This window comes from Vanacampus margaritifer, chromosome 18, assembly GCF_051991255.1.
Source record: "Vanacampus margaritifer isolate UIUO_Vmar chromosome 18, RoL_Vmar_1.0, whole genome shotgun sequence".
Classification (NCBI taxonomy): domain Eukaryota; kingdom Metazoa; phylum Chordata; class Actinopteri; order Syngnathiformes; family Syngnathidae; genus Vanacampus; species Vanacampus margaritifer.
In genome coordinates this window covers 7,290,293-7,314,200 of record NC_135449.1, presented here as the reverse complement: position 1 = coordinate 7,314,200, position 23,908 = coordinate 7,290,293, and the positions used below count along the sequence as shown (strand labels likewise).

Genomic DNA, 23,908 nt, shown 5'->3' with positions numbered 1-23,908 from the left:
GAAACTTTGCTAAATGGAGCAACTAAAATACTAAATTTGAAGTTAAGTGCCATGTTATAGTCATGTAACCTCCCCGTCAACAGGGGGCAGTGAAGCGTATTTGAGGGTAAGCGCGCGAGGGCTTCAATAAACCAACCAATCAAAGAAGGCCACCACGGGCTGAGAAGAAAGAGGGAGAGAAGGAAGCTTTGTGGCCGCCATTTCGTGTACTGGAAACACGCAGCTCGGGTGGCGCATACGCGTGAGTGTTTCAAAACTAGGCTCGGTTGTGAGTCTTAAACGAATTTCATTCAGAACCAGCGGCAGCTTGTTGTTATTTTACAGCCAGGAAGAAGTAGGAGTATATTTTTTTTAGTGCACTCCTGCTCGGTTCCGCGGAGAAAATGAGCTACGGTAGGCCGCCGCCAGACGTGGAGGGGATGACCTCCCTCAAAGTGGACAACCTGACGTACCGGACCTCCCCGGAGACGCTGCGCCGCGTCTTCGAGAAGTACGGCCGCGTGGGAGACGTGTACATCCCGCGGGACAGGTACACCAAGGAGAGCCGTGGTTTCGCCTTCGTGCGTTTCCTGGACAAACGCGACGCCGAAGACGCGATGGACGCCATGGACGGAGCTCTGCTCGACGGACGGGAGCTCCGCGTGCAGATGGCCCGCTATGGCCGGCCGCCAGACTCACTGTACAGCCGGAGAGGAGCTCCTCAGCGACGGCACGAAGGGTACGTCGGTTAGGGGTTGAAATAATAGCAAAAGCTGTTTAGCTGTGGAACAAAGTTACCACGTGCTTACATGGTGGTCTACTAGGCCGCTGTTTACGATTCCATTTAGAAGTTTTTTTAAAGCGCTTCGCATACGTTAAAAGTAGCCATTTTGTTTTCATCAGCACGTGGATTACTATTGGACAATATCTGTTTCCTCTATTTTGTGTTGATGTGAAAAGTTTCACTTTGCGTTTATTTTGATCCAATTATACAGGCCACAATTAAAGTGGAATATCATATATTTATTTATGAAATTTCAATGTTTCTCTGTGCAGACGTTCAATGAGCCCCCGCCGCCGCAGACGTTCCAGGAGCAGGAGTCGTTCCCGATCCAGGAGCCACCGTCGCCACTCTCGCTCCAGGTCCCGTTCCTACTCCCGATCCAGGTCCCGCTCCAAGTCTAAGTCCAGGACCCCAAGACGGAGCAAGTCCAAGTCCCCTTCTCGGTCCAAGTCAAGGAGCCGGACTCCCGCCTCCAACCGCGGGTCCAGATCCAGGTCAAAGTCCAAGAGTCGGCCCAAGTCTCCGGAGGACAACGGAACGGAGCCTTAGCTCAAAGTTGGACGCAATATGACGGTATTTAGCGGGATGGCTGGATTTTCACAAATGCATGTGATAAGATGTTTAATATTCTGCTTTCTTGAGGTTGCTGTTTTGAATTTTACACACGCAACCAAGTTGGCAGAATCATGTCTATTTTAAGCAATAGCTAAGATTAATTTGGCTCAAAAGCATTCGTGTTGTCATAATAGACAATTTCAAATACGCAAAAAAAGGGTTTGAATTGGGTTAATGTGGTATAAATGGGTGTGTTTCACTCAAAACGTTCACTTAATGTGAAATTCTTTCCTCCAAGCTGCTGAGTCCTGTTTGCAAAGAGAGGAGGAGATGGGGGTGTGGCAGTGAGAGAGCAGTTATAGTGTGTGACCCGCCCATGTCGCCTGCCCGTTTCCGGGTTGGGGCGGCGGCAGTTGCTCGGGAGCAGGTCGCCCAGGCAACGCTTGGTTGCTCAGGAGCAGGTCGACATGTATGCGGTGCGGGGCTGTCAGTTGGTGTTTGAGGCGGTGTGGTGAGGTACGTTCGCGGGGATCTTGGGCGGAAGCCGCCGCCTGCGCTTTGCACTCCCGCCTCTCAACCCAAAGGTTTGTTTGAAAATAACGCCCGAGCGCAAGAGTCCCGTGTAGAGCTAGACTTGGGAATGTGGTACCATAGAAGGTGTGTAAATATACATGAGGTGTATTCACGTAATGTCAAAACTCGGGTTAGGAGTTGAGATGGTGTCTTTTTAAGGTGTCCTCTTGCTGACTCTGCTCTCTTTTCTTGCAGATCACTCGGATGATTGCTTTGTTTTGCCGAGGACATCAGGACGAGTCTCACCATGTTCAAGGGGACTCCACTATTGCCATTGAAAGCAGACTGAAAGGTCATTTGGAACTTGGTCTAAACGTTTTATAAATTGTTAATTTCACTCGCGCTACCTAAAGAAACGTCATGTTGCTCGTTCACAAAGTTGGGCGTCTTGAATGAAAGGAATTTGTGTGTTTTTGTTCCCCCCTTTTTAAATTGCTTTATTTTTGAATTTGTACTTCAATAAACCTTTTGAGTTAATTTCTTGAATGCAATACCTTGTTATACTCTTTCTTGGCAGGAGGTTGTCTATTACAAATATTGGTTTGTTGCTCTCACTCAATTAGACAAACGTGCTGTATGTTAATCAGCCTGGCTTTATTTGTCTTGATGACATTTTTGTTTTTCCTTCTTTCTGTCTAGTTAAAATTGCTTCCTATGACTCTAACCCTCTTTCTTGTGTATCTTTTGTGCACTAGGCGCAGTTGTGTAGCAGTTGAGTAATGCTGGTTAGCTGTTAAGATGCGGTGCAGTGCAGTGGTGACATGGTGTGGCGTGTTGCGGTGCTGAGTGCCCGGTCACTGTTCCGGGGCGCTCGACCCTCCGCTGCTGTTTGCCGGTTTGTAAGCTCACAGGTGTTGCAGATCATCCACCCACCCCCTCGAACCTCCCTCCCTACTTGTCCCCCCCCCTGAGCCTTCTTTGACTTCCATACTGTGTGCTGCACAGCTCTTTATCCCTCCTTTTCTTCCTCCCATGTCTGGTTCATCTCTTGCTTTTTGGAAGTGGGTCCACAGTTGAAGAGTTGACGATAAAAAAAATTAAGGGTAGCTCCGGCTGCCTCATCGCACCTTTTTGTGCTACGTATTCCCATGTTGACTTCTGTTCTCTTGCATTTTTTTCCCAGGTGAATGCCAATAAATGTATTGTTGGAAATTAACTGCTTGTGTGGTTTGTTTGTTTTCCGTGTGCAATTTTAATGTTGCAATATTTACAGTGGGTTTGAACTTTGGATACTTTGTACGTTTTATTTTTTGTTTTTAACAATCAGCCACATTAGGGGTGTGTGTCTTCAATATGTAGATACATTTTAAAGTGGAACAATATAGGTTGCAATGAATTGCTAAAGAATTACTGAATAAGTTGACATTTCCATATTGAGCCAATTAATGCTTAGCAGGCATCTAACTACTGTGTTATGTAAACAAAATAGTCTACTTAACCCCTTCAAACCCATAGATGGTCCCAGTGGACACGGCATATTCACATGTCTAAACCAATAAAACTCATAATTTGGACGATGTCAACACCTCCAGTACATGATTGGATCTTACATAACCAATCACAATTGCAAGTTGATTTGTATGATCGTGTTAAAAGTGTTGCATATAAGTTTACGACACGTTACCGCCATATTATCCTGGCGTCCACTATAACTAATAAGATGCGATAACCCCCAAAACCATTTCCACGTTATTCTTAAACGGGAAAAGTCAAAATCAACAAAAATGCATTTTGCCCAGAAGAAAAAAAATGCGGGTCTGAAGGGGTTGATTTGTTTAGTTCGCAGTAGCACCTACACAAACTTTTACTTGATGGCATGGTCTATATATAGCGGCTTTTAATTTTAGACTCGATCCAAATTAGACTAAAAACACTTCCTACAAGTTTGTTGCTCGTAAACGTGGGAACCAATTGAAACATATTCGAAAAGTGACCTTTTGATCCATTCGTTGTAATTTACCGCGGGTTCATAGAACGACTTGCACAACTACAATTCATTTATTGTACTTTTATGTCCGCATAACAAAAACAAACTTTGGACAACGGAAACCCACACTAGACTATCGTCATGGAAACCAGTCACGTGATGACGCCCCGGAAGTGTCCGCCTCAGGTCAGGGCGAGCGTCTTTCGCTGACTTGTGCCTGACTTTCTTTTGTGTAAGTCACCCTGCGCCTACACGGGTGCTGTCACAAGCTATCCATCCACGGTACATCTGGACACTCGGCCTCTGATGAGATTAACACCTATATAGGTGATGAGCCGAGCACGTTGCTGGCGCGCCTGATCCAACAACGGAGCAAGAAGGGGGCGGTGTTAGATGATGTGACGTCACACCCGGACAGAGCCTTCTGCCTGATCCAGTAAACGCCGCTCGTTTAGGCAGCTTGTCTGGGGCAGATTATCCTCAAACCGTCGCTATGGCTGCCGGTGGAACCACGCAGGACAATTAAAAAAAACACATCAGCTATGGATTTGACTTTATTGTTATCAGCCGTCATCTTCACGCTGCTCGCCCTGGTGGTCGCAACGTCGCTTTTGAACGGCTCCTCCCGATCGCTGTCATCTCCGGCCGAGAGTTACCCGGCTGGACCCGACACAGGAGGCAAGACAGCGGCCAAGCAGAACGGCCACATACCGCAAAACAGCAAGCCGGGGAAGGCGGAGGAGGCGCCGGTGGCGGCGGCGGCGGCGGCGGCGGCGGGGGACGATTGGTGCGAGCTGAGCGGCAGCTCCCACGACCACTGGGACGTGGTCAAATCTGTGCTATCAGTGAGTGGCCTCCATCCACATTTGTTTGTTGTGTTAAAGCTGCGATAGATGACGTCACCGCCTTAAGCTGTTTACCTTCCCCTCCCACTTTGTTCTGTCAAAGGGGCAAACAAAGTTCGTTGTCAACTTGTAAATGATCTACATGGCTCGATGCACATTGGAAATCACTTTCTTACTGTTGTTACTCTGCCTGTGAGGTGCCAAGAGAATCAAAATGCCCGATTTACGTTAGAAATCAACTTCTTACTCGAAGTCAGTTTGTTGCACAGTAAATGACAAACATAGATATATCGGTTAAATGCACTTTAGAAATCAATCATTTTTACTAGCGTTGTTCCGATACCGATATTGGTATCGGCAGAGGCCCCGATACTGCATTAAAACTGTGGTATCGGTGAGTACTAACAAGTAACATGCCGTTAGCATTAATTCTGCCGCTAATATAGGACTTTGGATGCAGCATCTTGTGTCTTGCTCGTGCACAACATTCACTGATGTGTGACATGTTTACTTCATGCCGAGCTAAGATATCCTATTGGCCCTTGAATGCTCTGAACCAATGGCACGACAGTTTTTTCATGTTGAGAAAAAAAACAAACTTAGGTATAGATAATCGAAACAAAAGCTTAATGCACATTAGAAATCACGTTCCTACTGCCATGTAAAAACGTGTCATTTGAAATAAAGCTTTGATGCACATTAGAAATCACTTTTTTTTATTTAAGTCCATTTGTTGGACATAAACATGGTTATTTACCAGTACAAACAAAGATTCTATTCACATTCGAAATCATGTTTTAATGAAAGTCCAAATGTGTGCCAATAGAAAGAAAAGCTTGATGCACATTGGAAATAATAGTCTTACTTAAAGTCTATTTGTTTTACATTTGTAAGTCTAAAAACAAAACCCTGATGCACATTAGAAATAACTTATTCTTTTTTTGTTTTTACTGAGACTCCATTTGTAGTACATAAACATGGTTACCGATAGAAACAAATACCAGATGCACATTATAAATCACCTTACCTTAGAGTAAGTCCATGTGTTGTACAAACATGGGTAGGATTCAACGCACAATAGAAACAAAGGCCCAAAGCAATTATCACCCCACACCAATGTTGTTTCCAAGTCACCTGTCAATCATCCCAAGTGGGACGACCAGCGGCCACATCAGCATCCATCCAAGGTGATGTCTCTCTGTCTCATCTCCCACTGGCTCATTCTCCCGCACAGGAGGAGGTGGAAACCCGTCCCGCCAGCGAGGAGCCGGAGCCGGCGGCTGTCGCGGCGGCTCCGGCCGAGCGCTCCTCCTCCTCGTCGGCGACGTCCAGCCTGTCCGTGCCGCGGCCCGACTCCAGGCACGCCAGCTTCGACTCGTCGTCCGAGGCGTCGTCGGGGCGCGGCCGGCGCTCCTTCATCGGGCTCTCTGATCAGGAGCTGCTAAAGTGTGCTTTCTCTTACCCCCAGACCGACGGAGATGCAGAGAGCCCGGAAGTCAACGGTAAGCACCAAATTTGAGCTTGACTGACAATTCAGTAGGATACACTGACCTACATGAGTGCATTTAATGTAGGAGCAGGGAAACTTTTGTACTCCGGGGCTACAATTAATTTGTAGAATGGACAGATGAGGTTAAAAAAAAGTGTAGATTTTGCCAAACAAGAAATTTTAACAAAACTTACTCTAATTTTTACATTATGATTTTGTTATTAATAAAATTCCGAGATGCAACCATTAATCAACAAGCAATTAACCATCAAATTTGAGATAATCTAATTAATTGTAAAAAAAAAAAAACATAATTAAAAATATATATTGTTTAGAATAAATTGTTAAAAAAGTTATAATTAGAAAAATTAGAAACGCTAAATAAGTGTCATTTTTTAAAATTTACAGTAAATTAACAAGTTCTTTCATAAAAAAAAAATAATTAAAAAATCGATGTACTTTACTTATATATTTATGAAATTCCTTATTTTATAAATATTTTTATTTTATTCTGAAATATGTACAACAAATTAATTATTTAATGAAATCAGAAAATGTCAATATATATATATTTTTATACGATTTTTATTTACAATAAATAATTATTTAATAAAAATTCTAAAATTTTAAGTATATCTATAACATTTATTATTTTTTATTTATTATTGTACAATATATTAAATGTTTGGTCAGATTAATTTAAAAATCAAATGTATAAATTATTTTATTTACAGTACATTAACCAATTATGTAATTAAACATGTTTAACATATACATTTATTTTTAATAATTTTCATTTGCAACAAATAAATTGGTTCTTTAAATACATTTAAGTTAAAAATGTTATTTGTTTCTAAAATTATTCATATTACTAACGTTTTTATTATTTACAATAAATAAAAAAAGACATCATACAATTTTTTAAAATGCATATGTAAAATATTTATTGTATATTGTGTTTTATTTCATGTTTTTCTTAACTGCTCTGTCTGCAGATAAATCAGAGTTCCACGCAAACAATACCTTGAAGTACCTCCCTGGAAAGTCGCGCTCGCACCACATGGAGATGATGATGTCCAAGGAGGAGCTAGAGGAGGAGCAGAGGTCAGTTAAAAACATGCTGTGACCTTCTGCTTGTGTGCTGGCCGCCTTTCACTTGCAGCTTTCCGCTCTTAAGCTAATGCGGGCTAGACTGACTTAAGGCCAGATTGAGTCGCTGCCAGCTCGCAGGACAGGACGTTTGACCCGAGGACGTGGCGGAGAGACATATTAGCCGGCAGAGCAAAATACGCCTGGTGTTGACACAGCGCTGAGGATTTTGCTTGGAAACGTATCGCATCTCCCTGCACTCTTTGTCTATTAAAGGTGCTATTCCCGGGTGTCACGGGTCCGGGTCCAAGTGTTTATTGGCTCTCCTGGCACAGCAGTCACTCGTTCATTAGTCCTTCAGATAAGCATAATGAGCTTGTGTGACCACAATTTTAATGGATTCGTGGCCAGATAATTACTGTACAGTCAAAATCTGGATGAAAAATACTGCTTTTATCAAGACTAGTAATAAATAACCAAAATAACATCTGCAGCCACACCCCATACACATAGTTATAAATGACTACCTTTCTGAAGGTGTCAATCAAAACTGAGCATTGTTGTTAATGAGTGTCACTCATAAATGAACTAAAAAAAATTACATTTAGCTTTTAATGCACCTGCGCCCGGAAAGCCACTAGGGGGTGCAATAGCTCCCTTCGAAAAAACATTACTACTTTGGCGATTCACTGCATTTAGTCATTGTTTGTTTTTGATTGTGAATTGTGGATGCTATGATTTGTCAAAAACTAATTATCTTAGTGAAAAGCTAAGTTTATTATAATATTAAAAAAAAGTAGTAGTAAGAGGGAGGAAGGATTGGAAGAAAACACGCATTTTATGCAAGAAAGTAATAAAGGATGGTATGAAAGGAAAGACCGAAATAATAAAATGGGCATGTGAAGATGGAATGAAAGAAGGGAGCATGGCTAGAAATGAAGGAAAAGGTGTAAGGATGTGTGGAAAAAACAATGGAAGGAAGGATACAACAAGGATTTATTAAAGGAAGAGAGGAATAATTCATTGAAAGGATGAAAAAAGACGAACGAAGAGAGGCAGGGAAGCAAACAAGGACAGTATAAAAATGTAAAAAGGATCGAATCAAAGTAAGGAGGAATTGAGGATATGATTGTGTGAAATGAAGGATGGAAAGAAGCAAAAAGTATGCCAAAGGAAGGTAGGATGCATCTGAAGAAAACCAGATACAAGAATATAAAAGAAGGGACGGAGAATGATTGCTGGAAGGAGGCAAGGATTGAAGGAAGGAACTCACTGCCACTTTTAGGGTCTCTAGGTCAACACACAAACCCTAACCCTTGCCTTGCATACATTGAAATCTTAATTTGTATCAAACTGTGATTAATACATGTCACTACGTATAAATGTAATAAAAGTATTACTTTTTAAAATGTTGGCCCAACCTGAATACAATGTTCTCTTCTCGCCACCTTCCCCGTTGTTTTTTCCAGGGTACAGCGGGAGCAGCTGGCCGCCATCTTCCAGCTGCTAAAGGACAACACGGAAACGTTCGGCGATGTTTCCGAGGGCGACATGGAGGAGCAGCTGCGTCTCTACTCCATCTGAGGGGGGGAATTAGAGACAACGCCCACGTCACATGCGCTGCCTTACCTCGCCAACACATTTGTGTGACAGTATTGCAGCCGCCACTATTTTCGTTACGGCAGAAAACAAAAGTGTTGTTTTTGCTTCTGTTCAACGGCTGGACTAACGCAGTACAAATAAGCCACCAAGTGAGCAACTCCCAGTATAAATGCGATTTCCTCCCCCGTGTAACACTCTGCTGTTATGTAATAAATAAAAACAGATTACGCAGGTGGAGTTTGTATGTTTGTGACCGTGTGGCGTTATAGCCGGGCAGGTGCAAGGTGACGTGATGGTCCTCCACGCCGACAGAATTTTTGCTTGGCTGGTCGTCGGCTCCCTCGGCGTTGTTTTTTTTGTTTTACTTCAGGGAAACCTGTCGGTAAATGTCAGGTAAGTAACTCTTCCCCCCTCCTATTAAACACTGCGTTTATCACAGTAATGGTTAAAAAAAAAAAAGTTGTTGTGAATGAGTTGACGCCATGTTGTGTTGGGCACGTTGATATTGACTGACTATCCGGGTACTTTATATATCGCCGTCGTAAATGGCGTGACCGCCATATTGGTTTTGGGCACGCGTGGGATTTAATTTTTATTTTATTTTTTAATCGCCAAGCGATGAAAAAAAAAAGGACAGGAAAGTACACATAAAACAAATATTAAAAACCACCAATGTGATTATAAAAATTGCTTTAATAATTCTAAGTTCTCCACCCTATTCAGACAATTTAACATCCTGATAGGAACTATGAGAAACGTGAAGTAAAACTTTCAGGAGGAAAACAAAATAATAGAAAAAGAGAAAGTGGCATATGTCACATCTTCATTCAAGAAAAAATATTTTTTTGATATTTTTTACCATTGGTTACACATCAACAATTTACTTTTGTCCAATACCAAAATGACAGCTAATTCTCTGAGTTTTGTGGTGTTATGCCAGTTTCGTTAATTAAGGGTTTGCCTAAGTGAGTGTTATTGTTTTGTAATAATAATAATAATTTAAAAAACAATTTGTTCCTCTTAAAACATTTAATTCTTCTTCTGTTGCACTCTCCTTCGATTCAGCTGGACCACTTTCTCTGATAAATTTGAACTAGTCGCAGATGAGACTATCGCCACAAAATGGTATCACAAGGAAAACATCACCATCTCAAAAGCCAGCGTCGTCTTTTATACAACATCTACCGAGATGGTGACGTACCTGCCCACGCGTGTCGTCAGCCCAGAGACCCCCATGCCCATTCTTTTGAAGACAAACTTCTCCAAACTTCCCGCGTGGGATTTTGAGGACGTGTACAACCAGGATGCTGCACCCAGAAACACGGTAAAATGTAGTCACCCATTTCATTGTATTGCTCAAAACTCTATCCAGAGGTGTGGCCATTTTACACAACTGACTCCGCCCACCTAGCTGTGCCAACACTCTCTGAGGAATTTGAAGGACGAGAGCTTCAAAAAGGTCTTCCTTCCCAACATACGTTTATTCCTGCACAAGGGTAACATCAACATGAGCGAGTGGAACAGACTCTCACATTTCAACAATCCATTTGGCTTCATGGGATACTCTTACAAAGGTGGCAAATCCAACCGTCGGTCTGATCCATTTGGTAAATCTTTCATATATGTTTATTTTTCTTGTGGCTTTTTCAGATGTCATGTCCTCAGTCAAGTTGATTCCAAAGCCGAAGGAGCCTCTGCTCTCCCCAAAGCCAGGCGGCGACGGTTGCATCCACTGCGCCGTAGTGGGCAATGGCGGTATCCTCAACGACTCCAAAAAAGGAAAAGAAATCGACGGGCATGATTATGTCTTTCGGTAATGTTTTATGAATTTATTATGAGTAGACACACCTCCCAACGAGATTTTTGGTGTTCCGTCAGGATGAACGGCGCGGTCACCGAGGGTTACGAGGAGGACGTGGGGAACAAAACGTCCGTCTACGTCCACACGGCGCACTCCATCACGACGTCTTTGAGTTTATTCAAGAAATACGGCTACAAGTCAGTCCCCCACGATGAGGTAACCGCGACTCATTTAGTGGCACGTATCTACATAACATATCATTTGCGCATTTCCACTTTGTTTCAGGGAATCAAGTATGTGATGATTCCAGAAGGCCTGCGGGACTTCCAGTGGCTCGGAGGTCTCCTCAGAGGAGAGAGGGTGCCGCTTGGACCGTATCGTAAAAAATGGTAATAAAAATCAGATAACGGATTATATATCGATTAGGCTACCTTTTCTGTGTGAAAAAAAGATTACAATGATTTACAATAAGATTAAAATTAGCAATAAAGCTAAAAGAAGCTAAATAGTCTTTTTTTTTTTTTTTTTATGAAAAGCATAAATAATGTTGTATATAATAACGCACCCCCAATTGACGTTACCAAATTTGCTTCCTTGCCCCAAAAAAGGGAATTGCAGAATAGTATTTTAATGCATACTTGTGCGTTTGTATTATTTCACATCTATATCATTCTTACTTTTCCGCCATGCAGGCCACGGACGTACTACACGGGGCAGTACAACGAGAGCCGCTTCTACGTCCTGCATCAGGACTTCCTGCGATACGTTCGCAACAGGTCCTCCTTGATTTATCAACCTTAGAAAAAAAAATAAAAAATACACGCAGGAACATGTTGCTAGGCAGAACTTGTAGAGATCGAGCGTAGAGCAATTTTGAGCATCATGTGGCACTTTTTGTCAGCAGGTTCCTGAAGTCTCCACGGCTAAATAAACGTTCCTGGGCGCTACTCCGACCAACTAATGGCGCTTTTACACTCTTCCTGGCTCTTCACACGTGTGACACAGTGAGTTGACGTTCACATAATAATGGCAGAATACTTTTCTGGCATCTTCCCATACTTAAGAATCCACAGAAATGATTTACCTTATTCCGGTAACTGTTTAAAAAAATTCAAAGTGTTTGGCTCACCCTGTGTAGCAAAATCATTTTCCTCATCCAGTTCTCTCTTTTCATCCGAGGTGGACGCATATGGCTTCATGACGAAAGACTACGCCAAGTATTCCAATTACTATTTCCAGAGGCGCGTAAAAAGCCGCGTGACTTTCTTCGCCAACCACGACTACAAGCTGGAAATGAGAAGCTGGGAGAAGCTTCACGACAGTGTGATCATTCGTCTGTACCAGAGAAGTGAAAAAGAGCGCACCAAAAAGAAATGGCTAAATAATAATAATAATAATAATAACACTAGTGTCTGAGAGATTGAATGTGTACAAAGTACGGTTGTGACTGTTTTATTTTGAAAGTACAGGTTAAAAAAACAAGAGTACATGTAATACTTGCATTAAAGCACTCGCATATCTTGTAAAATTCCATTATTCTGCTTAGTCTGTTTTTATTCCTACGGGCCCCCAGAATTTTCTATAAAATTCAGCAATTGAGTATTTTTATTAGTAATAAAAATGAAAAAATTACTAGGAATTTCAATTATTGGTAGAACCGCAAAAAGTCACAGGAAGCCTTCCATTTTATATCAAAGCGGCCATTTTAGGATCATTTTTGGTCATTTCCGAGATTTTTCTCTAAAATTTAGCCCGAGAGGGCTAAATGCCACATGCCAGTTGGTGGGCATATCAATCATGGATAGCCGACCAGTGGTGTCCAAACTCGGTCCGCGAGGGCCAAAGTCCTGCAGGTTTTGGATGTGTCATTGCTCCAACGCAGCTGTTTCCAATGAACATTATCAGGCTTATGCAGAGCTTCCTGATGAGCTTCAGGTGTGTTGGAGAAGGGAAATATCCAAAAACCTGCGGGACTCTGGCCATCGTGGACCGAGTTTCTACACCACTGTGACTGCCCTGGACAAAAGTCTCAAGATGCCACGCCTGCAGCAAGTCTGGTACTTTGCTTTGTAGCAGCCATTTTCAGATCATTTTGTCCAGTTCCAGGGATTTTGAAAGATTAACTTTTAGACTTTGGGGGATTTTGTCCATTTGCTAACGAATGTGAACATTTTACTAGACGGGCAACATTATAGGAAATTGATTTTTTCTCCTGATTACCGGAAGTTGTCACGACAATATATCTCATACTGACCAGGAGATGGCGACATTTTCAGAGCAACGCAGCCTTGCTTTTTACCAGTAAAGGTCGCTGTTACCAACGCTTCAAACATTTGACCAATTTCCGAAATATTTGGTCCACGACGGTTCAGTGTTTTCAGCATTTTTACACAATACATTTCTTTTAAATCATTCTCTTTCTTGCATACACCCTTGTAAATAGGCGTGTCTTATTATTTACATGGAAATGTTTGAAAAACGTGGAGCAACTAACAATGCATGTGGGCATGTATTACAACACCTGTATCGATATATTCTTTGTTTAGTTCTCACGTTACAAATGTATATACTTAAAATAGTGGTGCTACATTTGTAAAGTCACAATGCCTTTCCTAAATATTGTTTTTGCTGTTTTGTTGAAGGAAATCACTGTTCAGTTGTTACAAGTGTCACTAAAGTAGAAAAAACATTAGTGTTAAGAATCATGTAAACTTGCATCTATTGCTGATGACAGATTCTTACAGGAAACTGATACAAACCTCCTCTGAACTATAGGAAATGCACAGGTGATGTTTGTGTGCTTTGTGTGTCGTGACAAGGCACCGTGTGTGTGTTTGTGTGTATGAGCACAAGCCCTGCCCAAGTCTGGTTGCCACAAGGTGCCACTTTCCCCTCACAACCATCCCCAGCAGAGCAGCGAACCTTCCAGCCCAGGCAGGTCCAAGGTGTAGCATGGCCTTCCACATATCCAGGATTTTTACTTGGCTACTCGTCATCTCCATTGGAATTGTCTTTTTTGTTGCTTTTCAAGAAAATTTTACAGAGAACAAGTAAGTGTGTGTTTTTTTGTTATTCAAAATTGTTATAAGGGTTTGTGTTTGGATGGTGGGGACTATTTGACTTTATGTCTAAATAAGGGATAGGCAACAAATTACTGGAGGGGGCCATAATTTTTCATCAAATGCTACTGGGAAGGGCCACATATAGGAGCCCCACTTCCTAACATTCAACAAATGTATTATTTTTGAATATTTTTGTTGAGTAATCAACTCCTTTTTTTTTTTCTGGAGAGCTCAGTATTGTTCATTCGGTAATTTTACCGATTTGACATGTCATCATCATTGCTCTCTTTATAAAAAAATAAAAAATAATAAAATTTTTTTTTTTTTTTTTTTTTTTTTTTTAAGAGTAATCTAAAAATAGGAATCAACTTCTTGCTCTCGCGTTTTCTTCCAATTCAGCTGGATCCTTTTCTCCGGAAACTTTGAGACGACCGCCTCAAAAGTGGATTATGAGGAAACCACCACACTACCCAACTCCTTAAATGCCAAAATGACCAAGTCTGTAACCACAATGCCCGTCACAGAGTTTAAACGCAAGAGAGAAAACGTCTCCACCCGCGGGGTCGTCCCCGAGACCCCCATGCCCATCCTCTGGAGAAAACACTTCTCCAAATTTCCCGTGTGGGATTTTGAGGACGTCTATAACCAGGATGCTGCAACTGCCAACACAGTAAGTGCACTCCATTACACTGAAAAAAAAACCTCCATTACACTGAAAAAAAACCTCCATTACACTGAAAAAAAAAAAGAAGGGACGCCTGAATTTAATTTCTTCTTTCCCTAGAGGTGTGAACAATCTTTGAGGAATTCCAAGGATGAGAACTTTAAGAAGGCTTTCCTTCCCAACATACGCTTGTTCCTGCACAAGGATAGCATCAACATGAGCGAGTGGAACAGACTCTCGCATTTCAACAATCCTTTTGGCTTCATGGAATACTCTTTTAATGGTAGGTCAAGGTGTTTCCAGAGATTAATTAGAGATGTGTCACATGGTTTGCCAAACAATCATAAAGTCTCAAGAAGGCTGTCATTTTGCAAGGCAGTCTCGTGCCTGAGAAGACACAGAAAGTCTTCCATTTTGGATCAAAGCGGCCATTTTGGGTGATTTTTCTTTTTCTTTTCCAGGCCCCCTGAAGCCATTTTCACATAACGTCACTTTGTACACATTTCTATCTGCGTGAGTAGACCAACAAAAATGATCAAAGTTAAGCCTGAGAAGACGATATCAAATGTGTCATTTTGCTTTGAAGCAGCCATTTTAGAATCATTTTGGCAATTTCCAAGATCCCAACATTTTCTAAAAAGTCAGCCTACCAAAGCCATTGTTACTCAGTAACATACCATTCGGTAGGCATATCTATTTATGAGTAATCTCAACAGTTTCCTGTAAGGAAATCTGCCATTTTGTTTTGAAGCAGCCATTTTAGGATCATTTTTGGTCATTTACAGAAAGACGCACTTTGTGACTTGTAAAGATTTTATCCATTTGCTGACAAATTTGAACAAGATATACGACACCGATGGATGACACTAAATTCTTAGGGATTTTAATTATATATATAGAGTATAGCTGCAAATAAAACATGAAACTTATGCTGTATTTGAGGAAGGTGAAAAGTCGGACTTTTCCGATCCCATACCACGAGTGTGCACGGGAATGCCGATCATAAACATATTTATCTCTCTATAACAATTTAGTTATTCGAAATAAGTAACTTCACATAACCCAACGTGAATTTGACCTGCGTTAACCAGACAACAACCAATTTATCGGAATCAGCCTTTGTTGTTTATATTCACCTTAAACGCTTTCACATCAGAAATGGGACAATCCACAAAAAAAAAAAAAAAAAAAAAAAAAGAGAGCAATGATGATGACATGTCAAATCGGTAAAATTACCGAATGAACAATACTGAGCTCTCCAAAAAAAAAAAAAAATAATAATAATAAAATAAATAAATAAAATGGGACAATCCAAGTGCGATAAATCCAACTTCCACTTTCCTTAAATGCAGTATAATAATGTCATTTTTTTCCCCCCAGATATAATGTCTACAGTCAAGTTGATCCCAAAGCCAAAGGAGCCTCTTCTCTCTCCCAAGGCCGGCGGCGACGGTTGCATTCGTTGCGCTGTGGTGGGAACCGCCGGCATCCTGAACGGCTCCAAAATGGGCGACGAAATCAACGCGCACGATTACGTGTTTCGGTAATTTTTTCTCTTGTTTACTTTTGGGGACATTTGGTTGTTGTTTTTTTATAATAATGATGTATTATATATTGTATGTGAAAACAAAAATAATTGAGCTGTCATGCAATATTATTTCTGTCCATTCTTATTCAAGTCCAAACGTCAGCAGCGTTCTTTGCACTTGACATCCAGTAAGCTTCAGGATGTTTTAAATAAACATGGCTCAAGGTGCTCACACACACACGCACGCTTGTAGGATAGTGCCTAGGGCAAATTACATACGCAAACCAGTTTGCCCACATTCATGGTCCAATGCAAACAGCTCTAAGGCATACAATGGTGTTACGACCTATTATGGAAGAAGCAGCAGCCACCCAAATTGTGAATAATCAAGCAATGGTTAATTAATGAATGTGTTACATCCACCTTAACCATATGAAGAATCATTATAGTTTGATCAATAAATAGAGAGTTCCTTTTTTTTTTTTTTTTTCTGGAGAGCTCAGTATTGTTCATTCGGTCATTTTACCGATTTGACATGTCATCATCATTGCTCTCTTTTTTTTTTTTTTTAAATTGAACAAAAATAAATAGAGAGTTCCAATGTAACGCACCACCCATTAGAACAGCCTCGACCAATCATTGATGATGCGACTGACTGAATGAGCAGGTGTTGAGGTTAATTATTTGTCCTCTTTTGCGTGTTCCAAAAAATTGAAGATAGACTTCTTGTGAGAAAAACTCCTTGCAAAGAGGATTTATTACCGAGAATCTCCGGTCACACAACACTGAACATCACGTAAAAGGTGGAATTCCAGGGTGCGTGTGTGGCCCCTCTTTTGCGGAATACAGCTTTTAAAGAATCCAAATCAGTAAGAGAACACTATTCCTCCTCCCATCATGAATAAGTAAAACAGATTGGTTCTCACAAAATATGTTACATAATATTATTTTCGTACACAGTCCGCAGCTGTGTTCATCTTTTTAGACAAAACTACTAATACTCTCAGGGTACTTTTCGTACATTTTTCCCAAAACAATATCTCACAAACAAATTAAACTGGATTTAGAGTGGCCATGAGTGATGGTGCTCTCAGGGTATGTGTGTGGCAAAATCTGTTCTCACGAACCGAATGTGTGTGCGCAAAACACTGAGAAGGAATTTTTAGACAAAAACAAGGTTAAGGTCAAATTGTACTGAGTTCAACACTATTTCACCTACTCTACACATCTATAAAACATTTCAACATGGTTAATATATGAAATAAAGAATTAAAAATGTTAATAATGTATAACAGTGTCCCAATACTTTAGTCCATGTGGATGGAACTGTCCTCCAGGGTGTGACAGTAGACGTGCTGGTATGTGTCTCACTTTGTGAACACACGCGGGAGCAGCTGTAACTAGTATCGGAACATCAGGGATTTTTTTTTTTTTTCAAATGTCAATTTCACAATACGGGCAGACAAAAGTGCGCTGTCTGCCAGACAGGAGAAATGGCATTCTTTTCTAGCCAGGTATGACACGAGAACAATAAAAAACATTTCGAAAAGCTTGCTGGGAAAGATACAGAAAGTCTGCCAGTTTGTTTTGAAGAGGTCATTTTAAGGTCAATGTTTCCATTTTAAGCACTCAAAAATTTTGGAAAATTCAGCCAGTTTCGTTTAGCGACATGAAATTTGGTAGGCATGTTTATCACAAATAGACTTTTAAAAAAAAAGTCTCAAAAACAAAAAATGTGTGTATATATATATATATATATATGTGTGTGTATATGTACTGTATATATATTTAAAAAAAAAAAAGAGGAAAAAAAAACATTTTTTTTATTATTATTTTTTTTTAAAAAGGAGAGCAATGATGATGTCAAATCGAACGAACAATACTGAGCTCTCCTGGAGGAAAAAAAAAAGTCTCAAGAAGCTATTTTTGGCCATTTTTAGGACATCTTTTTTTTTTTTTTTAAAAAGCTTCAGTTACAATTACAGTTTCACTTAGCAATGTGGCATTTGGTAGATATGTCTCTCATAATTAAGTAGACCCACAAAAAAGTCTCAAGAAGCCAAGCCTGGAAAAAAAAAAAAAAAAAAACCTTTTGCTTTTCAACTGCCCTCTGATGACCCCAGTTTTTTTTTTAAGCTTAAGTCACAATTCCAGTTTCACTTAGCAATGTGACATTTGATAGCTATGTCTCTCAACTGAGTAAAACCACAAAAAAAAAAGTCTCAAGAGGCCACACTGCAAAAAATGAAATCTTAAGTAAGATATCCTTTTCTTATTTTGCTCCGACAAGTTATTTTTTATTAAAATAAGATTGTCAGACTAGATCATTCTGCTTATTTTAAGATACATATTACTTAATGATCCTATTTGATCAAGCAGTCTTGGCATTGAGTTTTAACAGCCAGTTTTAAGTACTGTGAGGCTTAAAACAAGCATTTTCCACTTTTTAAGATGGCTAACCATCATCAAAGGCCCTAAACTGGGGTTTCATAAGTTTAAGTTCTTATTTTAAGATTTTGCATAATCATGTAATAAGATAAATGGAAAAAAATTATTAGAGATAAGTTCAATATAGCACTTTATTGTAAGCATTTTTTTCTTGTTAAAATCAGTTTGTTTCGTTGTATATACACTAAGATAATTTTTCTTCTTTCTGGCCAGGGTTAACTGGTCTTGTGGTAGAGTGTCTACTCTCAGATTGGGAGGTTGTGGGTTCAATCCCTGGTTTGGTCATGCCAAATATTAAAAAAAAAAAAAAAAGCAACCTTTTTGCCTTCGTGCTTGACACTGAGGCCAAGTTGGCCAAATGAATGTGAATATATTTTAAGCAATATAATTATTATTTATTTATTCAACATTACTTGTTTTTTGTCTAAAAATACAATTTTCAAGACCACTGTGGTTGATATGGGCCAAGTATTCACTTATTTTGGGCCTAGTATTTTCTTATTTTTCATAATCTTACAGGTAACTTCAAGTAAAATGTTCTTGTCCTGTTGGCAGATCATTTAGCTTATTTGAAGTAATAATATTTTTTCTTTTTTTCTTTAAATTTCTACTGTCCTTTTTGCAGTGCAAGCCTGAAAGACAAAAACAAATTCTGTGTCAATTGATCAATTTTCTAGCCCCCAGAATTTTTTAAAGAACTACATCCCCTGAAGCCACTTTCACTTAGTGACATAAAATTTGCTTAGTATGCAATTACTGCCATGAGTAGACCCACAAAAAAATCTCAAGAAGCCACGCCTTAAAAGACACAAATATTTTATTCATATCAGGGTCAATTTGGCTATTTTCAAGCACCCAGAATTGTTTGTTTTTTTTAAAAATTCAGCCCCTTGAGCCAGTTTCCTTTACTGGCATGAAATTTGCTCGACTTTTCTAACAAGAGTTGACCCACAAAAAGTCTTGCCTAAAAGATACAGGAAATCTCTTTTTTTACTGTCAAAGCAACAATTGTGTTTGGTTCAGAGTTTTACGATATATTAACGCAAATTACACAACGCTTCATTGGTTTTGTATTTACAGTTTTTATGTCACGATTTTACAGAAAATTCACTGACATTTTTTTACAGCGTACATGTGGTACTGTTGTTGTCCTGTTGAGGATCTTTCTGACACACGACCAAAATTTGTCCTATAGATACCAAATTCGAACCTTGTACAGACGGTTTTGCAGTTTAATATAACTCTAATAATGTGACAGGATGAACGGCGCGGTCACCAAGGGTTACGAGGACGACGTGGGCAACAAAACGTCCGTCTACGTCCACACGGCGCACGCCATCACTACGTCTTTGTATCTGTTCAAGAAATACGGCTACAAGTCTGCCCCCCACGATGAGGTAAACCCACCGACGAATCCCATTCGTCGATTAAATCTCCGTCGGCCACTCACGCAGCTCGATTCGTGCAGGGCATCAAATATGTGATGATTCCAGAGGGCATGAGGGATTTCCAGTGGCTCGGAGGTCTCCTCAGAGGCGAGAGGGTGCAGCTTGGCTCGTACAAAAACAAACGGTGATGAATTTGATGAAATATTTGCTTGTTTACATTTGTATGATTCTTAACCCTGGAGAACCCAAGAACCCTTTTCTTATTTGGAAAATTATGAATTATACATTAAATGACTGCTATAAGTTCACTGAACACCAAAATATATGTTTTTTTCAATTTCTTTCCATAATTTAGGATGAGGGCGAAATTTGACCCTTTGGGATTTAGGGGTAGCATTTCGAAAAATCAGAATAACAAAAAACTGTCAGTAAACTATTTAGAATTTAAGAAAATAATCAATCAAATACACAGCTACATTGAACAATATAATTTTTTTGTTTTATTTGTTGCATTTAAGCCATTTTGTCACCACCACTCTGGCTCATGTAAGTGCAATATTCATCCACTAGATGGCCCCATGCAGGGGTCAGAAGTGGCACTTAAATGGCAGTTAAATTTGTAAAAAAAAAAAGAGAAAAAAAAAAGAGATTTGTTATTTGAGTAGCAGAATTTATAGGGGCCAAATTTGACCCCGTGGGTTCTCCAGGGTTAAAATAAAAATCCACTTTCAGGCCCAAGACGTACTACACGGGGCAGTACAACGAGAGCCGTTTTTACGTCCTGCACCAAGATTTTCTGCGATATGTGCGCAACAGGTTGATTTTCACTCATTAAGTATGTTTCATGACTATCACTCCTGCTGAAAGCATGTTTTTGTCACTTTTCAGGTTCCTGAAATCTCCTAACCTGAATAAAAAATTCTGGCCAATAGTCCGACCAACCAATGGTGCATTTGCGATCTTCCTGGCTCTTCACACATGTGATATAGTGAGATTTTGTTGTTGTTTTTAAACAATAATTGAATGACTCAAAAATTAAATCCTGATCCAGTTCTTCTCGTTCCACTCAGGTTGACGCGTACGGATTCATGACGAAAGACTACGCTAAGTATTCCAACTACTATTTCCAGAAGCATGACAAGACCCACGTGATTTTCTACGCAAATCACGACTACATTCTGGAAATGAAAACCTGGGAGAACTTGCACAAGAGCAAAATCATGCGACTGTATCAAAGAAGTGAAACGGAGCCCCCTCAGAAAACATAACTATAATTTTTTTTCCTAATGGTTTAACTTGTTGATATTTGTTATATCATCCAATTTCACATATTGCTGAAGCGGAGAATTACAAGTTGGGTTGGACAAAGATAGAGAAGTAACAATGGTTTGTCAAATAATCAAGTCACGCAATGTCTTCAATTTCAGTCATGATTCAGAGGTAGTTGGAGTAGTTGTTGTTGCAAATCGAGTGTATTACTTCTTTTTTCTTTTTTTTGTTGCTGCTGCTTCCGTAGTTGACAGCACATCTTTCTAACATGTTTACAAAGGTACAGTTCAAACTTGGTGACTTTTCAGACCCAACAAGTGACCCAACAAGCGTCTTCACTTCCTACTCCTACAAACAGAGGAAAAAATACTTTCAAGATATTTTTGGGCAAATCCCCGAAGAGAAAAAAGAAAGAAAGAAGCAAAACCAGTTTTTAATAATATCATTTGAGATTGTATATTAATTTTGTGGGTTTCCTGGGGTACTTGGGCTTCCTCAAATATTCCAAAACATTCCTTTTAGGTTCATTGAAGACTCTACATTTGGTAAATGGAAGTGTAAATAACCGAATAGCTAGTTTACCGTGGGATTGGCTAGCTAGCGACCAGTCCAGGGTGTACCCTGCCACGCACCCACAAGACAGCATGTGAGGTCCAGCTCATCAAAACAAGGATAAACACTGCAGAAAATGGACAGATGCTTGAATGTACATAACTTTGATGGTAAAACCTACATTTTAAAGCTCCAACTTGAAACAGCAGTAGAACTGTAATGCCTGCGCAAGTTATTTTGACACTGAATTGACAAATTATCCGTGGATCTTCTAAACATAGAAAATGTGTATTAAATCTAATCCCACACCGGTCTGACGGTTGCTGTTTGCTACATTCACATTTGAAGGAGCGTTTGATTTAAAAGGAACGTTGAGGAGGAGCTACTAGAGAGCATGACGCAGCCAACCCGGAAATAACATCTCCCAGAATGCTTTGCGGCGTAAGACTGTTTTAAGAATTTATACTAGTTAGTTCGTAAACTTTGATTATAACCTCATCATATTCGTTTTATGGAAACGTTATTCTCTCGACTACGGTGTTTTGCGTGAGCGTTAGAACGTGTCGAAAACACCACCGTTAGTTTAAGTTGTATCTCTTACAATGACTTGGCCGTGCCGCCCAGTTAGAAATCAGTACACTCTTGTTTCTCTTCAGATCGTATAAATCTTTCGCCTTTTACTAAAGATTTCCGTGGGGAGGAACAACAAGAGTTTTTACCAATTTTTTGATGCCCTGCGAAAGCGGGGCTTTCTCTCTGGTTGAAAATAAAATCATGATATGGCTGTCAGACAGTGTATGTGATACTATTGGGTTCCATATTCACAAGAATTATTATCCTGTATGTTGTCAAGCACTACTGTATTACTTACCACTACCAACAGCGAGTCCCCCTTCTCATTTTTATATGGTTTACATAATTGTTTAAGTCTACATCCATTCATCAATCTTCTGTACTTCTAATCAATTTCATTCTAGATAATACAATCCATATTTATAGTGAATTATTTTATGATTACATTTGTAAAATGACATACATTTTAATTGACAATAATTATTATTTTCATTTTCAAACTCGAGTGAGCCCCTTGAGCACAAAACTTTTCTTCAGTAAACAAAACGGCTCACCCTCCCCATTAAAAGATTTGTGTCGCCCCCTGCAGGCTAGTTTGTGTGTTTGGCAAAATACACTTTTAATGCATACAACCATCAGAAGACGCTGGAGTAAAATACAGAAAGAAAAAAATATTGGAAGAATTGTAGGCTACCTAATTTACAGTCAAAATGAACTTTTTACATTTGTAGTTAAATACATTCCATAATCTGTTGGCCTACTATTTTAAGAGGTTATTATTTAAATAGACCACCCAGAACTTTCATATATGTAAACATAGCAAAACAAAAGCATTCATTGTCAAACAACAAGCAATGTGGGGCCTCTGATAAGGAGTCGTGAAATACAATTAGGCAAGTTATAGTTTCCTGCACAGAAAACACACGCACACACAGAGAGGTCTGTTGCGTGGTGTGGTGTGTCACGTGATGACCTCAAGGTCCATCCGGATGTAGGTGGAAGCTGGGGAGGAAGGAAGGTGGGGGCCCGGTAGATATGCATGGCCTTGAAAATGAAGCTAAATCACGCGTGAAGTCAGAAAATCATACGAGACCTCCACCCCGGGAGCAATAAAAGGATTTAGTGTCACAACCATACAACTTCTGTTCATGCTAACTGATACTAATGTAAATAGAATGTAGCTCATAGCATTATGGCTAATGGCTGGCATGCAAATGATCAGAGAATGGCACATTTTTACTTTAGTCTGTCAGGCGTCTTCAAAGTACTTTACTTTACAGTTGTTAACTATTTTACATACTTGAATGACAATTAGGAATGTCAAATTCTTACTTAACAGGAACTGAAAATAATTGTTATTTTATTGAAGTGACGTAAATAGGCAACCCATCGCTTGTTATTATGGTCTGTGTGACCACATAGGCCTACTGATTTTCGGCAGTGTGTATGCGCAATCAACCTCCATTGTTTACCGGAGTCTATAATTAGCACACTGCTGAGTTACACTGTCCTTAGTACAGTTTGAAAGTGCTTTATTTTGAAATGATGTCTACATGCAACCCAAAATCATAAAATACAGTCACATAATGTGTAAAAGAAAACATTTTTTTCCACACAATTTAAAACATTTACCAAGTGTCTAATAACATGTTGTGCACTCAAAATATCCCCAAAATAAAATAAAAAATTTACAAAAATTTTCAGCATATTTCATGCCATGGTCAAAGTGGCTCATTTAAGGGACGGACATGTCTCATACAGGCAGACCTCATCGCCACAC

At 39.8% G+C, this 23,908-nt stretch overlaps 4 protein-coding genes and 1 non-coding gene across 11 annotated transcripts; all 5 read left to right on the top strand.

The window, feature by feature from the left end:
- The first annotated feature begins 153 nt into the window (after positions 1–153).
- srsf2a (serine and arginine rich splicing factor 2a) lies at positions 154–2,646 on the top strand. 4 transcript variants are annotated; one of them, XM_077551589.1, is made up of 3 exons: positions 154–718; positions 1,036–1,336; positions 2,087–2,382. In XM_077551589.1, exons 1-2 carry the CDS (start codon positions 384–386, stop codon positions 1,310–1,312), a joined length of 612 nt encoding a protein of 203 aa, XP_077407715.1. In that variant the 5' UTR covers positions 154–383; the 3' UTR covers positions 1,313–1,336; positions 2,087–2,382. The 4 variants fall into 4 exon arrangements, 3 of the variants coding, with proteins under 3 accessions (XP_077407715.1, XP_077407714.1, XP_077407713.1); XM_077551588.1 differs by having other exon boundaries at positions 1,617–2,382; XR_013289289.1 differs by adding an exon at positions 2,587–2,646 and having other exon boundaries at positions 155–718; positions 1,036–2,183.
- Positions 2,647–3,989: 1,343 nt separating this feature from the next.
- Positions 3,990–9,077, top strand: mxra7 (matrix-remodelling associated 7). 2 transcript variants are annotated; one of them, XM_077551586.1, is made up of 4 exons: positions 3,990–4,663; positions 6,132–6,165; positions 7,148–7,256; positions 8,711–9,077. In XM_077551586.1, the coding sequence occupies exons 1-4, from the start codon at positions 4,361–4,363 to the stop codon at positions 8,823–8,825; spliced, it is 561 nt and encodes a 186-aa protein (XP_077407712.1). In that variant the 5' UTR covers positions 3,990–4,360; the 3' UTR covers positions 8,826–9,077. The 2 variants fall into 2 exon arrangements, with proteins under 2 accessions (XP_077407712.1, XP_077407711.1); XM_077551585.1 differs by having other exon boundaries at positions 3,991–4,663; positions 5,898–6,165.
- Positions 9,078–9,086: 9 nt separating this feature from the next.
- LOC144038828 (alpha-N-acetylgalactosaminide alpha-2,6-sialyltransferase 2-like) lies at positions 9,087–12,177 on the top strand. The gene is made up of 9 exons (XM_077551584.1): positions 9,087–9,236; positions 9,909–10,167; positions 10,255–10,417; positions 10,494–10,656; positions 10,722–10,860; positions 10,930–11,033; positions 11,337–11,420; positions 11,549–11,648; positions 11,824–12,177. Exons 1-9 carry the CDS (start codon positions 9,136–9,138, stop codon positions 12,058–12,060), a joined length of 1,350 nt encoding a protein of 449 aa, XP_077407710.1. The 5' UTR covers positions 9,087–9,135; the 3' UTR covers positions 12,061–12,177.
- Positions 12,178–12,565: 388 nt separating this feature from the next.
- Positions 12,566–22,344, top strand: LOC144038827 (alpha-N-acetylgalactosaminide alpha-2,6-sialyltransferase 1-like). 3 transcript variants are annotated; one of them, XM_077551582.1, is made up of 10 exons: positions 12,566–12,701; positions 13,420–13,694; positions 14,106–14,376; positions 14,491–14,653; positions 15,751–15,913; positions 19,605–19,743; positions 19,815–19,918; positions 20,467–20,550; positions 20,623–20,722; positions 20,805–22,344. In XM_077551582.1, the coding sequence occupies exons 2-10, from the start codon at positions 13,597–13,599 to the stop codon at positions 21,000–21,002; spliced, it is 1,320 nt and encodes a 439-aa protein (XP_077407708.1). In that variant the 5' UTR covers positions 12,566–12,701; positions 13,420–13,596; the 3' UTR covers positions 21,003–22,344. The 3 variants fall into 3 exon arrangements, with proteins under 3 accessions (XP_077407708.1, XP_077407707.1, XP_077407709.1); XM_077551581.1 differs by having other exon boundaries at positions 12,609–12,701; positions 13,464–13,694; XM_077551583.1 differs by lacking the exons at positions 12,566–12,701; positions 13,420–13,694 and having other exon boundaries at positions 14,212–14,376; positions 14,493–14,653.
- Positions 22,192–22,305, top strand: LOC144038946 (U5 spliceosomal RNA). The gene has a single exon (XR_013289317.1). It is a non-coding gene; the product is annotated as a U5 spliceosomal RNA (small nuclear RNA).
- Positions 22,345–23,908: the final 1,564 nt, after the last annotated feature.

Coding starts and splice junctions, on each gene's coding strand:
- mxra7 (XM_077551585.1), top strand. CDS start 4,361: ATGGATTTGACTTTATTGTTATCAGCCGTCATCTTCACGCTGCTCGCC. Junction 6,166..7,147: donor AGAGAGCCCGGAAGTCAACG/GTAAGCACCAAA, acceptor CTCTGTCTGCAG/ATAAATCAGAGTTCCACGCA. Junction 7,257..8,710: donor GAGCTAGAGGAGGAGCAGAG/GTCAGTTAAAAA, acceptor TGTTTTTTCCAG/GGTACAGCGGGAGCAGCTGG.
- LOC144038827 (XM_077551581.1), top strand. CDS start 12,679: ATGCCACGCCTGCAGCAAGTCTG. Junction 20,551..20,622: donor CTGCGATATGTGCGCAACAG/GTTGATTTTCAC, acceptor GTCACTTTTCAG/GTTCCTGAAATCTCCTAACC. Junction 20,723..20,804: donor CTCTTCACACATGTGATATA/GTGAGATTTTGT, acceptor CGTTCCACTCAG/GTTGACGCGTACGGATTCAT.
- LOC144038828 (XM_077551584.1), top strand. CDS start 9,136: ATGGTCCTCCACGCCGACAGAATTTTTGCTTGGCTGGTCGTCGGCTCC. Junction 11,034..11,336: donor GGACCGTATCGTAAAAAATG/GTAATAAAAATC, acceptor TCCGCCATGCAG/GCCACGGACGTACTACACGG. Junction 11,649..11,823: donor CTCTTCACACGTGTGACACA/GTGAGTTGACGT, acceptor TTTTCATCCGAG/GTGGACGCATATGGCTTCAT.
- srsf2a (XM_077551589.1), top strand. CDS start 384: ATGAGCTACGGTAGGCCGCCGCCAGACGTGGAGGGGATGACCTCCCTC. Junction 719..1,035: donor CCTCAGCGACGGCACGAAGG/GTACGTCGGTTA, acceptor TTCTCTGTGCAG/ACGTTCAATGAGCCCCCGCC.